Source organism: Diadema antillarum, unplaced genomic scaffold (assembly GCF_040938485.1).
Source record: "Diadema antillarum isolate AM-2024a unplaced genomic scaffold, OU_Dant_1.0 seq00001041_RagTag, whole genome shotgun sequence".
Taxonomy (NCBI): Eukaryota; Metazoa; Echinodermata; class Echinoidea; order Diadematoida; family Diadematidae; genus Diadema; species Diadema antillarum.
Window position 1 is genome coordinate 1,327,064 of NW_027271872.1, and position 14,821 is coordinate 1,341,884.

General features: G+C 37.4%; 1 protein-coding gene across 1 annotated transcript in view; it reads right to left on the reverse strand.

Annotated features, from left to right (window-relative positions):
- The window catches only part of LOC139742980 (unconventional myosin-XVI-like), a 215,402-nt gene that overhangs the window by 171,656 nt on the left and 28,925 nt on the right, over positions 1-14,821 (reverse strand). Inside the window, exons 6-7 of the mRNA XM_071653486.1 lie at positions 14,221-14,329; positions 4,907-5,031 (exon numbers count right to left, since the gene is read on the reverse strand). Of these exons, the coding sequence (XP_071509587.1) occupies positions 4,907-5,031; positions 14,221-14,329 (234 nt within the window). The remainder of the gene's footprint in view (positions 1-4,906; positions 5,032-14,220; positions 14,330-14,821) is intronic.

Genomic DNA, 14,821 nt, shown 5'->3' on the forward strand with positions numbered 1-14,821 from the left:
CTCTGTTCACCCAGAGTTTAGGCATAGCACAGCACACACATTAGTCTTTCCCTGTCTTTTCTAAAAACATCACCAATGGTTCTTAAAATGAGAGACATACATTGTTCATATCTCAATATATATATATATATATATATATATATATATATATATATATATATATATATATATATAGTTGAAAGAAATTGGACTGAGGCGGGACGTTGCTCTCGATCTTAGTCTCCCTTTTATTTGTCAAGCTTTCGGCCCGTCATTGGGCCTTCGTCAGGACCTACCAACAGAACGATTATTATATGAATAACCTGATCCCGCCTCAGTCCAATTTCTTTCAACTATATGCATCCAACAATGCGGCACCGCGTACGTTCGGGACCCAGGGAACTATTTCTCACATTATATATATATTTTATTTTTGTATTTTTTTTGTCAAAGTATATGGGTTAAAACCAAGGTATTAAAAGACTGTGCCTCTCACAGAAAGTTGTCTTGAAAAAAAGAAATATTATCAACGCAGGGGTAAAGTCATCACATATGGAATAAAGTCTCCAATGCTCAGGTTTTAGTGATTTACTGAACACATACACTAACATCCAAGTAAAATTCTTCTAAAGTATTGTATCAGCACAGACACTGAAAGTTTCCTCTTCAAATTTTCTCGAAGTAATGTGAAAGTGGAAATTTTCTCAATGTGATTTTTTTTTTGCATTTTGTGCAACCAGAAACTAGCACATAAATAAAAGCAAACAAATATTTTTCCTTGCTGTATGTACCACTACATATTGTCTTGATTCCGCAGAAGCAAAAACACGCAAAATTCATCCTATTCGGCCGAGCGTGAAAAGATTACTCATGCAAAAATATCTCAGGTCGTCTCTGCTTTTACAGTACTGAGAATTGAAAGTGCTCCCATTATCCCATTGAGCTACAGAAACCACATTTCAGAAGTTTGGTGCTGTATTTTTTTTTCTCATAATTTTGAATATTCATTACAAAGTTCTTCAAATGGCAGATTATACAAAATATTCTCTTTCATATGAGGTCTTTGTCATTCACACATTACTGTTTATGTTACTAAATTTATAACTGATTCTTAAAGTGGCAATACAAGATAGAAAATTAAAGCTCCTGAAATTGGATAAGGTTTGTAAATTTCCTTCTGATTTCAAGCAAGTTTAAATGACTTTAATGAGTCCAAGAAACCAATCTAGTGAACACAAAATGATAATTTCTGCCTCAAAATTCCTCCAGGACTGGCACTCTCCCCACCCGGAGATTTCATCTGTAAATCCGCAAAAAGGATCCGAGAGCCATGTGTTACAAATGGAGATTAAACAATCGCCTAATTTCTCTATGTTACCAACAGGAAACTGGGCAGTTTTTTCCTATCTCATAATTTATTTTGTATATTCCTCAGGCATATCTGCATCATGTCAGATTATGAATATGTCAATGTTCATGTCAATTTCACATTCTCATCATGGTACATGGTAAATTGAATGTTGTAGCATGTCTTTTGGGAAGTCTCCATTTAATGCTAAAATTAAACATCTATTCAAGCCCTTCCAGCTCCTCCCTATTAAACAATGTATGTGAATATAGGGGATTACCATCAAGTTGCAAAGATTAGACTTTGAGCCCCACCCCAGTCAAAGAAAAGTTTTGTGAAATGACACGGAGCTCGACTATATCTTTCCGAGCAAGCTTAATTTGATAACGATCTTTTGACAGCATTGCGTGTAAAATGGGAAAAGCAAGGAGGAAATATTGTATCAAGTATAATAAAACCACAAACTTAATATTAGCATCACATCAGACCTGGTCCTCTTCTATACTGTCCCCCTCCCCTGCCCCCCTCCTCTGCTCCTTAAGTGGATGAAGTTTGGGTGTGATCTTAACTTCCTCTCCGATGCGTTGCCACCTCTTCCACCAGGATTACCTCCTGCACGAGAAGAGAGACCTTAAAAATACCCCCAAACCCTAAGGTCAGCCTTGGCGTGTTAATCGTGCCCAGGGCTTTGGAGGTCACGCAAGTTCACGGAATGAGTCAGGTATTTCCTTCATCAATTTCACCAGTTAGTCTTCTTATAACCCTCTACATCTTGTTTTTTTTTTCTTTTCGTTTCTTTCTTGACAAGACACCATGGATGTGACCCAGAATCTCTTACCATTGAAAGTGGCACTCCACTTCAATGCACTCTACTCTCCACAACTCAACTCCGTACCTACACTAGCTCTAACAAATGCGGGGTTGGATGTCGTGTGGTCCAAACGATCAGACTTTTCAGACTTGTTTAGTTTGTTAAGTCTTCAACTGAATCACAATTTACCAGAATAAGATGGTGTCAATGCAACTCCACAAAAAAACTGGTCAGAAATGTGGAAATTGATAACATGGCCTAAATGAATACAAATTGAACATCAATTTAGTATTAAACAGTCATTATAGCAGGGAGGATATTGAGGTTTCTTGAAAAGCGGACATCAAAATTTTCAGGTGATTTTTGATACATGGAAAAAGCAAAATGTGTAGAGAATTGAGAAAAAAAATCAGATTTAAATCTACAGAATATCATGCCTGTTATAGGTGAGAAATGACATTTTGGATTGATTCAAAGGATATTGTTGTATTAAAGTCATATGCTACTTTGCTTTCATAAAAAAAAAAAAAATATATATATATATGATAATAAATGATTCCGTGCAGTTACTGAGTACATCAAATCTGATGTGCAAACTTTATATTCTTTGTGTAAGTTGTCAGAGATGATTACATTTATAAAGAACAGCCACATCAATTGTGTGATAGGAATATGATCAAGTTTGACAGGATTTTAAGCAAAATGATCATGCAAGTCATTTTGACATAACCTCTACAAATTAATGTGGTTAGAATTTTACCAGGTTGGGGTCAAAATATAACATAGAGAAAATAGATGCCTTCTACACCCCCGCTATTAAAGTAGTAACTACAATAAATAAAAACAGAAGAATTAAGACAAAAATATGTAAAGAGTTCATGGACACGACTGGACACACAACAGTTGATGGTCAGATATTGGACAAGGACAACAAACAACAGACGTAGAGTCGGTTGCTAAAAGGTGACAGTTATAACTTAATTCGAACTCTTAGCTCAGCTGAGATAAACATATGAAGAGTTTGTTCACAAAAACCGATAAGTCCATATTTGTCAAATGGAGATATTTGCGATTAAAGGTCCAGAAAAATACAGAGAATAATAAGAAAATTTTTGCTTCTTTTCACCATAACTTCAAAACTGTACCCTTATGTGTAGTGACCAATATATCATTTAAAGGGTATTATTTTGTATTTTATGACAGATACCGTACTTCAAAATCTTCAAAAATGGACTTAACGGTTTTTGCAAACAAGCTCTTCATATAGATACATCTAATCAAACTTGTGCAACTTGTCAGCTTGTTGTACATTAGTGTCAAAAGTTCCATTTTAGCACAAACAGTCTCATGTTTGGTAGGAAATTGGATCTAATGTGCCCACAAATTCCCTCCCATCGCGCGATTTACGCCTTCCCCGGGGTTTGCAGTATTCTTGCCCCAATGTGTGTCAACAGGAGATCTCGAATGGCCTTGCTTTCACTCCCACCGTAGGCTGAAAATAGTGTGATGGATCATAAATTTGTGACAGCGTTATTTACTTTTATGTGGTTGCAGCTAGAGATTCATGTGAAGATCGCATAAATTTCTGCATTGCTTTTTTTATCTATAGATTCATTAACGGTTTCTTGCTTTAACATTTCAGCTGCCATGACCACAGCTTCAGCAGATTGTTGTTGTTGTTGTGGTATTTGTTGTTGTTGTTGTGGTATTTGTTATTGTAGTTGTTGTTGTTATTGTGGTATTTTGTTGTTGTTGTTGTTGTTGTTGTTTTGTTGTTGTTTGCATACCAGGGTGCTACAAACAAACTTGCTCAGGACAACCCATACTCGCAGTTGGGCAAGTGAAATGCATACATGGATACTTGCTGATTTAAAGTGACAGCCTTTTGCCAAATCTCTATTTAAGCAAGAGGGGGAAACATGTTTTGTAAATGCCTGCCAAGACTTTACAATATCTTTATTAATGTTTGATATTCCCAAAAGCCTACAATTAGATACTCTGACAGATATAGCAGCCATGGTAATCTGCTCAGACATATAATATCATTAGACAAGCACCAAATGAAAAAAAAAGTTTTTTAATCAGCAAACAACTGATTCAAGATTTCTAAGATTGACTTGCGCTAAAAAACATACTATACTGAAACAATTACGGGAAACCTCTGACAAAGACAAGGATATCTAACAAATGTGTACCAGGTTGAAAAAAAAAAAGTGAATTTTTCTGAAGGTTCATTAATCCAAAAATTCAATAAATGTTCATTAATCTAAACATGAAAAAAAAATGTGCACTACCAAGACATCAGAATTATAACCTTATATTGAATAGCAAACCCTTTTTCATTTTCGGATTTATGAACCTTTAGATAATCAAGGAGTACACCAGCTCCTTGGAATAATGCATCTTATTCCATTTTTGGAATTATGAACCTTCAGAATAATGACCCTTCAGAATAACGAACAGTAACCTATCATCAAAAGGGTTATGATGTAAACAACCACATCAATGAAAATAGAATGATTAGCAAGAAACAAATACCACAACCTGCATGCATGAATGAATGTAAACATAAACAAGTAACTGAACTACAAAAGACCACAGAACACACTATCGTCAGTCACACATAAAAAGCAGAATGACCTGATAGAATACAGAGCAAACATTAACATTTCTGCAAAGGTCCAAGAAAACCTCTGATAATTATGTAAGTTACATAAATCCACAAATATTGAGCCAAGGAATGTATTATGACACATATTGCAACTTACTAGAGTTGTTCCACGGTCATTTGCTGTATTGACGTTTCCACCTGACGCGATGAAATCTTTGATGTCTGCCAACATCCGCTTGGCCTCCTTCTTCTTGATGTTTTTCACCGCCACATCGTCAAGTCCTTTGCAGCAAAGAATGCAAGCAGGGATAAAAATATTAGATACCAATCCATTGCTTCTTTCCATTCCATGGTTCTGCACACATCATCACACTAATGGAGAAGTTGACAGAAACAATATACAAATGATGCACAGGACAGAGTGTATCGGTGAGAATTGCATGCGCGAGTTTAAATTTGGAACTGGTTTTAGACTGTTTCCAAAGTTAAACAGGAGCATCCAATTCTCAGCAATCCGCAAAACAGGTCTGTGCATCATTTGTTTTATAAAATGGTTTTGTAAATTCAATTCTATGCCACAAATATATCTTGTTTTATGTTAATTGTTTTTGGTACTTGTCATATCCTTGCATACACCGAGTTTGTAACAGAAAGTGTGCAAATTATGCTTTACGAGATATTTCCCACACAGAGAAAGGGAAAAAGAGTAGAAAGAGACAGGAAAGAGAGAGATAGAGATGAATGAAGAAAGGAAGAGAGAGGGAGGGAGCAAGAAACATAGATATAGAATCAAGACAAGAGGATGGTTGTACTAGTGATATACTGTATGCGCAATATTTTTCATGGGTTTTTTTTTTTTTTGCGAATTCTGTATGTCAAGTGCTATTCCCGCAAGTGTTAATTCATGCAAAGATATGAATTCTGACTGTGACCCCTATACTCTATGATAGCGAATTTAACACATTCAAAAAATTGCTGAGAAGTGTCGATTCGCGAAAAATCAGACTCAATAAATATGTGGCATATACTGTACAAATGACATCACTGCTTTTCAGCAGACCTGATGCTTTCGACCTGCTAGTCACGTCTGTTCCTAAACTTTCCCTTAATCCTTAAACCATGAAATTTAGCCCTTGCTGACACTTTTTCGTTCTCCCTCTTTTCCTTGGTCAAGAGTTCTGACGGATTTCATTTCAGTTGAAAGACATCCCCAGCTGATAGGTAGATATCCTGCAAACGCGATGCGTCAGAAACCTTGACCAAGAAATCCTTAACCTCCTTGGGACCGCAGCCTCGAAATTTCACAGCTATTCCACTGACTGTATTGTCTTTAGTTGTGACAGGGTTAAACAACCCTGACAAACTACTGCTGACAGCACCCTTAGAGATAGATAAACAGCAAACTGGATTTCATCTCAGCTGGATTAGTTTGCGTCAGAGTTCTGATGAGAAGTCTCTTCACCCATTGAGGATGGGCTGAATTTGCCACAACACGCATTTCCCACAGACACTCGCCTGAGTATACTTGGGACTCGTCCTAAACGGGTTAAAGTTGGTCTTGAGTCATTCCAGATCGGCAAAATGGTCTGGAAAAAAATAATGGTTGCATCTTCATTTACTCTGCCACTTGCATCATCATTTACTCTGCCACTGCTAGAGCTACTTCCAAACCATAACTGTGTGTTCAAGCCAATGAATCATTCTCATATTGATAAACAGGTCACAAATAGCAGGCTATTTCTACCTTGGAGAGGGGGAAATTTCTCTCAAAAGGTATATACTCAAATAGCCTGACCATTATCTGATCACATCTGTTTGTTATCTGATCAAAGAGGTGAAAAATATGTACGCACAAAAATAGTTGGCTTTTCAGATAGGTGACTCTTGTTTATCAAAGCCAGCATAATTTATACTCTTTGGGGAGTGAAACAACAAAAACAACTACCATTTTTCAAAGCTCTCTAGAAACACTCACAGCTAACTTTTTTTTTTTTTTTTTCATTTTTTGTGCATTAGGAAGGTAGAAAGTTCATATGTTTATTCTATATTTTTGAAAAAAAAATGAAGGAGAATGCAATTTATCTTGAAGGAGAATGCAATTTATCTAGAAGGAGCATACAATGACCACATTCTTAATTGTTACTTGGTTGTTTGGCTACCTTAATATGGATGATGTTGTTTAAATGGAATTATAAACAAACTACCCAGAGATGCATAAAAACCCATACCATAATGTGTTTGCTTCATTTAGTGGTAAAAAGTACTTTAACATCTACTTCTCCTTCATTCTAGCTGTACAAAATAGATGGCCAGTATGTGGTAGTAGCATTGGCTTGTGATATCTGTGGGCATTTGTGTGTGTATTTTTAATGAACTATGATGACATTATGAAGCTTTTCATACACATGCAAGGTTAAACCCAGAGAGATCAGTGAACAGCTGATATTCACTGCTGCTCCAAAGAGGAAAAATGATAGTATTAACTGGGGAGAATTTTCAAAGATGACTATAAACTGTATTAGCACACCATACAACTCTAAATGAATAGGAAAATTTCATCAGATATAAGAACTACTATCTTCACTTGGCTACATCATTCAAGCATCCTTTTTCTGATGCTATTTTTAACAAACTTTTACTTACCGCGAAGTGTTTTCATTAAAACCAAGAAGACAGGCATGCTATAATCACTACGCCTCTTCATGGTGGGCTTATAGTTGTTCTCCATCTTGTGTTCCTAGTCCGAAAAGCACGGCTAAAAAGTCCAGTAGATTGAGGTTGATCTCAACAAACGCAAAACCAGGGACAGTATTCCAAGTAAGGTTCACAACATGTTGGCACAAAGATATGACAGAGCCATGATATTCGTCTCCTTTCGCGTTGCTCTCCAGCAATAAGCAAGTTTGTGTACCAGGCAAATATTATTCCTCATTGACTCCTAGTCATCAGGTCCAAAGCAACATCTCACTGACAAATCACGGCAGAAGACTTCAATTATCGTTCATATATTGGTCAACTGGGTACACAGACCCGAGACAATATCCTATATTCTGAAGAACAATACAAGCATTAATTTGCACATCCCAGTTTTCATCATAAATATCTATCAAATATAAATATAAAGAGCCTAGAATATTTGGGATGTAAAATGAGAGTTTCCAGAATTATCACAAACTGTTTGTCGCTATATTTGTTTTCTTTTTCCCTATTATTTTCGAGGTAATGATGTAGTGAATTGACAAAACAGAATTTGTTTTCCCCAGGATGTTGTCAGTATCTCATGGAGACCAAACCAAGAGAGATTCTTCAAGCCGGAAAAGCGATGTACAAAAATTGCTGCTTTATATCCGAGTGCCGTCAATAAGGTACGCAGTACTTCTGATTCAAGGATGCTATGGAATAGCACTCCTCTCTTTTTCTATGTGTCCAGACAAGGTGTTATACTTGGCACCGCTTTCTGCTCACTTTATCAGGCAGATATTTAATAGCAAGGTAATGTGTGTCCCCGAGAAGGGTTATATGGTGCTCTTGACTCTAAGTCACCACTAGCTAATATAATAAATATATCTCAGGAGTCCCACTCATCTACCCCCCTTTCGCCATCGTTGTCATGATACCCAAAGTCACACACAAACAGCTGATTGTGACTTCATACAAACAATCTATAAAAACGAGGTGTAACTCCTCGCTACTTCCTGTCGCGGGTGCTCAACGGTAAATTAAGATTTCTTCCTCCCGGACAAGTCTCCTCCCCGCCCCTCCCCCCCCCCCCCCCCCCCCCCCCCCTTTCTGATCTCCCGCACGTGTGGTATGACATCATAACAGGAAAGACAAGGAAAGGGATAAATCGTTCTATGAGTCTGGGGAAAGAAAAGGGGATTACTGGATGCAGGGTGGGGTGAGTACCGGTACGGCACTGCATGATGGCAACTTTAAGCCCCTCACTACTGAAATGCATCAGTTCGGTGCTACCCGGCACAGATTCCACTGAAGAGGAGGTTGCAATGGTTAAAGGGAAAACCTTTACTCCTTACTCATTGAGGTTTGAAACACACCTTCAACTCGTTGCTGACAAGCTGACTTTGCTATAACACACATTTTCCATCAATACCTGCCCGCATACACTCGGGACTAGTCTTCCATGGGTTAAAGAGCATTCATCAATCTCATGCAGTATCACACATGGATTTACATGGAGATTTTTTTTTTTTTTTGGGGGGGGGGGGGAGGAGAGCAGGGAGAACTAGAAGTGATTAAAGTTCATCAATCACCAGTGTAGCCTTAGTATCACTTGGCCAAGGAAGTTCATGTAACTTCTACAAACTAAAAACCGGAAGAAAACTTATTCCATAGCATCCTTTCCTTACCTTTATATCAAATAAAACACTATTCACCATCAGCATGAAATGGTCAATGGATACACTTATTTATTTATATCTTTTTTGCCGTGCTAAAGCTCTCAGATGAAACAAATAACTGGGAGTATATTTGTAGCTTGCAAGAATATAGAATCTAGCGACAGAAAAAAAAAATCCAGGTGAAAGTGAATTCAGCTTTCAGAGGAAGCAAATGTTTCTGATTTCAGTCTTGTTTGTTTTCGTATCATCACCCACGGTCAGGGAGATGACGTCGTTCTGAATGGAATGGCGTCTATTTATTTCCACCTCCCACTTCCTCTTGCGGTCGCCAGGAAAACTCTACTAATATCATATCATCACAGGGGAGCCAATCAACCCCCATCCTCCCTCAACCCTCCCCCTCCCCTCTTCCATCAATACCTTGTGAGAGACCATGGGCATATCCGAGCCTTTGTCTCGGACAGAAAAGGGAAATAATTAATAGCCGCCTCACCTCAAGTGGTGGGAGATGGCGTGTCCCACGCTAAACTTGAACTGCGGGCAACAGTTGTTTTGCATTTATCTGGTGGTTTAGATGACATGGTAAAGATGTTCACCGGTCTACCTTTGTTCTCTCTTACCCCCTCTTACAACCCCACCCTCTTTGTTCCCCCCCCCCATTTATGAGTATAAAGCTTGCAGAGAACACTGAAATGGATAAATATAGAATTTATACAAACAGAATTGGCAAAGAATTACTGAGCAAGGAAAAATGGTAAGGAAACATAAAGCAAGATATGTTGGATATCATGGGAATTAATTTGGTTTGATTTACTTTTTTTTTTTTGTCTTCCACTTAGATAAGTAATAATAATAGTAATAATAATGATAATATATCTGGGCGTGTATAATTCCCAATCATATTCAAACAATGCAATTTCATAAGGAATAAGCAGATATTCAACATGTACAAACTTGTACAAACAGACAAACACTGAAGTACACAAGTATACATAATGCATAAATACAAAAGAATCTATACACAGGGCTTGCACACTAACCCATATTTTTTTTTTCTAGTGGTCCGACCTGTCTGTTGGACCAGCAGGTACCCAGTTTTTCTATTTTTTATTTTTCTATTCCTGAAAAAGTTACGGGTCTGATAAGTGATTTTGAATGGTCTGGATCATTGGACCAGTGCCAGTGTGCAGTGTTGCTGTACAAAATGCAAATTTTCTACTATAAAACTTCATTTGCATGTCATACCTCTGTCTATGTGAGGTCAAAGGGAGGCAAGTGCTGCAATTCTTTTTTAATGACTTTCTGACACATACTGGCACTTTAAGATTTGACCTTTTTTTTTGAAATACTACTTTATATGCAGAATATTTTGTGGTGTTTTAATTTTCACAAATTTGGGGAGTCTATATTGACATCTGCAAGGTCAACAACTTTCAAACAATATTGCATCCTGTATGAAACACAAAAGCTCTGACATTGTAATCTAAGACAGAAAGTCACAAATGCTTCTCATGAAAAGGGGAAATATTTATATTTCAGTTAATTTTTAAGTCTTGATTTGCAAAATATTACACTCATGAAATATATGCCATGTATATGAATATCTTTAAACACGGAAACCTCCTCAAAATCTTGTGCGTGGTAGCTGCAAGTAACAACTGTCTGCATCAAATCTTTACATATGCATGTTGTTATATTCCTCCAATATTTCACTAACATGGCATCACTAAAAATCAGACAGAAGAATATAAACTCAATTGTAACTTTTGTCAATCTGATATGTTTCTTCTATTTATTCTGTTGTTCCTTTCTATTCAGATCTGTCTATCTCAATATCCTAGTAAATTTAATCTATTACTTCTTCCCTATTAAACTACCTATCACCTATATACCCGTTCACAACCTTATCAAAATCTTATTTGTAATTGCAAGTGATTGAGTCATTAATTCAGAAATTGAATTAGTGTTTTCCCCACATTCTCACGGTGGGTGAAAAGCGTTATGCACATGCTACATTGTAACTCTGCACAAACCAGATGCCAGTGAGCAATTGTCAAGGGAAAATTAGATCACACATTGTTTGGAATTGAATGTGATATATTCAGCTTGCCTATGAGCCTTATTCAGCACACCACTGATTCATACTTGTGCTATGTCCTATGTATGTACATTCGAATGCCTTAATGAACATGGCAGAACGAGACAGCTAATCCGTGTGCGTGCACTCAGTTCTTAATTTGTTTATCTTTTAATTCTTCTCAATGAATCATGAGCCAGTTTTGAATGTGTACGTGCATGGCTAAAGTAGGAGCATCAGAACATGAACAAGGTAATGCAAGGACTGCTGCAGATGAATTGGAGAAATAAAACATACATTTGTTTGAGAACATATTAGGGAGAAAGTAAGTATTGTAAAAACTATCCAATTATGTTTGTGGGGGCGCTGTGGCATAGTGGATAAGACTCTCGACTCCCAGTCGGAGGACCCGAGTTCGATTCCCGTCCAGTGCTTACGTCCTTGGACAAGATGTTTTTACCCACAATGTCCCTCTCGACCCAGGTGTATAAATGGGTACCTGGCAACGCTGGGGTAATAATAATGGCAGGGCCTCTGGTAGAGCAGTGGCAACACTGAAGAGGCTACCCTGGATAAATAAGACCTTATTATTATTATTATTATTATTATTATTATGTTTGATTTTCATCCATTCTGATCTCTGATTCAAAGAAATCAAATATGATTCTCAAGCTACGGTGTAACTTTGTTGCAAGAATGCTCCAGAAATCTTCCCACTCAATCAAACACAAATTTCATCATACAAATTTCAACCTAATTGGTTCAAATATCTGAAATATTATCACTGTTTAAACAGATCCAAGTTATTCTTGTTTAATCGTATTTCAAATAGCATACAATGATAATGTAAACAAACTCTAGATGAAGTCTCAGAATTTGCCCCCAAAGAATCTGGCATCTGGAATCTAGAACTGTCCACTTTTGGCAGTCACAAATATGTAATTGATACTGTTCAAAGTCGCAGAAGCATCAAATTCTTAAGCTGCAAAGCTAAATTTGTGACCCCTACACACTATAAAATATTGGGATCTCTATTTTGTACCCCAACAGTTTTCTTGTGGACACTATAAAATGGAGACACTTTCTTGATCCAAGATCATTAACAAGTCCTTTCCCACGCACGTCACAGCCTTGAGACGAGTAGGTAAACATTGGGTAGGAGGATCACAGGCAATTATTAATGACTCAGGTCTCAGAATAGAGGCAATTTTTGGCCAAAAAAAAAGTTTGATGGGCGTTGGTGACAAGACTGTCGACCCTCAGATCTCCCTCTTTGTTTGCACTTCTTGGTGACATGTGGTGGCCCATCTTTTGTGGAATCAGGGTGTAACAAAAAAAAGGGATTTTCTCTTACACCACAAGACATCATGAGGAAAGACCCCTTTGCACTGTAAGAGACAATTAGACATTTGCACTGTGGTGTTACCATAGCGATGGGGGTTGGAGTGATGCGATCCTGAGATGATGCTAACTGTTTACATGTTTCACGTACATGTTAAAAAAAAAGACATGAGAGATGGATGCACCTCTGATGGCCTATACCCTGATCATTTTCCCAGTAATTAATTTCCCTTTTTGACACCATGTCACTCATCTACATGTAAATCTGACTGTAAATGTTCGTTTCAACACTGTCCATCTTCTGCATAGATTTCTAAAATATGCAATACTTTTATTCAATTAAGTTAATCTAATCTTCCCATGGAAAAGAAAGAGTTCACTTGCTTACATCGAACATACTTGTGCTACAAGATGACGAATTGGTGCCTTCCTGACCAAATTGTGCAAGGCACAAATCTAGAACTTTCTGCAATGTTCCATTAGCTACAAAATTACAGTGATTATCTTCAATTCAGTTGACATTAGACTTTCACCCCATCTCCCAATGACTGTCTCAGGATATAAAGTTTGCCTAAAGATTTCTTTCACTCATTCTTCTACAATCATCCCTCACCTAAAGTCTTGCGCATTTCTACTTTTCCGAGTTAGACCAATTTGGGGGATTGTCTGTGGTCTTGGTCTACTTTGGAGTAGGACCAGTCCAAACTATGAATGGTTGGTCAAGATTAAGACTAAATCAACGAGGTATTACTAGTGTCAAGTCTTGGTCCAAATGTAGACCACAAGTTCAAACGAAGGAGACACTACAGATGGTCCACAACAGTAATTTCAGTTTAGTGCTATTGAAGGACACAATGAACTCTGCTACAATCCTATGGACACTGTTGGAGATTATCTCATAAATACTTCATCCAGATAATCACAGGAATTCCTCTTTACACACCTGGATTAAAGGCCTGGCTCCAAACGCCCTCCATGGGAAGGTCAAGGGCAAGTCTGATAGAGGAAGATGACCACTCAGTTTAATCCCTGAAGGTGGTATATGCATAGGCAGGTCAAATGGAGAAAATAACCTACAGTCCCCTCCACTTCACCAGGACCTTCTCCAGCATTACAGTCTACTGGAGGAGATCCAGTATACAGTCTCCTCCACTTCACCAGGACCTTCTCCAGCACTACAGTCTACTACAGAGGAGATCCCTTACAGCTTCCTCCATTTCACAAGGACCGCCTCCAGTGTTACTTATAGTCTCCCCTCAACTTATAACCAGATCAAAGAAGTACCGTAAGCTACTGTATATGGCCAGGTGATACAACATTTGCTCCCGCGACAATTTCTCCTGTCTTAGTTTCTCCAAGGACTTCAGTTCGCAGTTTGTTTTTATTTGTTTGTTTTTCTTTAAATCAGCTATGCTAGGAACATGAATGAAGGTGAAGTTGTACACACACAAGTACTGCTGCAACATACATGTTGTGTATGACTTTGTTCATATTGTGTGTGCTCAAGAGTACACAGAAAAGAGAGTTGGACAGAAGAGAGAGTGAATAGAAGCAAAGACAGAAGAACAGACCAACGGACAGATAGACATTACAGAGAGAAGGGAATCGAGATAACATTGCATGAACAAATCTATCGGATCACTTATTCTTTGATAGATTTATTAGTATGTTCTATAAAATATATACAGTACTCACCATTATCTTTCATGTGGGTCTCAATGATGAGTTTAGTCTCAGTTCCAGCCGCTGCTTGGTCTACCGGGAGATTCCCATCAATGTCGATTGCTGTTGGATCTGCTCCATTCTGCAAGAATTAAGTGATATGATAACAACAACAATAATAATGATATTAATGATAATAATAATGATAATAATAATAATAATAATAATAATAATAATAATAATAATAATAATAATAATAATAATAATGATAATAATAATAATGATAATAATAATTATAATAATAATAATGATAATAATGATAATAATGATGATGATGATGATTATAATGTTTAAAAAATAACAATAATAATTATAATAATTAAAAAATAATAATAATCACCCATCATCATTATCAAATCATAACAATAATGCCATATTTATCCAGGGTATACAGCCTCTTCTGTGTTGACACCGACTGCTCTACCAGAGGGCCCTGCCATTATTATTACCCCATGCACACCTGGGTTGAGAGGGACATGGTGGGTAAAAACATCTTGTCCAAGGACCTATGCACTGGGCGGGAATCAAACTTGGGTCCTCCAATTGGGAGTCAGGAGTCTAATGCACTATGTCA